Source organism: Plasmodium gaboni, assembly GCF_001602025.1.
Source record: "Plasmodium gaboni strain SY75 chromosome Unknown, whole genome shotgun sequence".
Lineage (NCBI taxonomy): Eukaryota > Apicomplexa > Aconoidasida > Haemosporida > Plasmodiidae > Plasmodium > Plasmodium gaboni.
Window position 1 is genome coordinate 1 of NW_017385370.1, and position 851 is coordinate 851.

General features: G+C 26.3%; 1 pseudogene across 1 annotated transcript; it reads left to right on the top strand.

Moving 5' to 3' along the window:
- Positions 1–851, top strand: PGSY75_0019600C (reticulocyte binding protein 7; annotated as a pseudogene; the record flags this gene model as incomplete). Its single annotated transcript has 1 exon — positions 1–851. A coding segment is annotated over one exon (851 nt), but the record flags the coding sequence as incomplete, so codon positions are not given.

An 851-nucleotide genomic window follows, 5' to 3' on the forward strand; every position in this document is an offset into this window, starting at 1 on the left:
TGTAACATTAAAAGATAAGGAAAGTACACTGAAAAATAAATTAGAAACAGATTTGATAACAAAATTAGATAATTTATTAGGACAAAAGGATACCCTCATACCGGAAAACAAACGTGCATGGAAACAAAAATTAGAAAAAGAATTTAAGTTAATATTAAATAATAGGTTCACTGAAAAAGAAAAGGAATTACAAAAGATAAAAGAAATAACTGAAGAATTAAATGAATTAATACCCCAAATGATTGAAACAGGATTAAAAGGAAAAGATGCAGATATGCTAAAAGATACAAACTTGAAGTATACAATGGAAGATGATTTGATAAAAAAAATAGATACATTAATAGAAGATAGCAATAAAATACTAAGGGAAAATAAGGGAAGATGGCAAGAACAATTGAAGTCACAATTTAAACCTAAATTACTTAGCGAGTTTGACAAAAAAGAAAAGGAATTACAAAGAATAAAAGAAATAAAACAAAAATTAGATGACAATGTCCACACCATAATTGAAGAAGAATTAAAGGATAAAGACGAAGAGACATTAAAAATTAAGGAGCAGGCACTTAAATATAATATTGAAACTATTTTGAAAAAATCTATAGATGACCTAACAAATGAAAATGATAATATTATCGATAGAAATAAGAACACATAAAAAAATAAACTGGAAGAAGAATATATTGATATATTAGGAGAGAAATTTAGAGAAAGATTAAGTCAAATATTGACGAAACTAAAGGAAGAAAGAGAAAAAGAAGAAGAAATTAAAAGGCAAAAGGCTGAGGAAGAAAGATTGAAAGAAGAAGCAATTAAAAGGCAAAAGGCTGAGGAAGAAAGATTGAAAGAAGAAG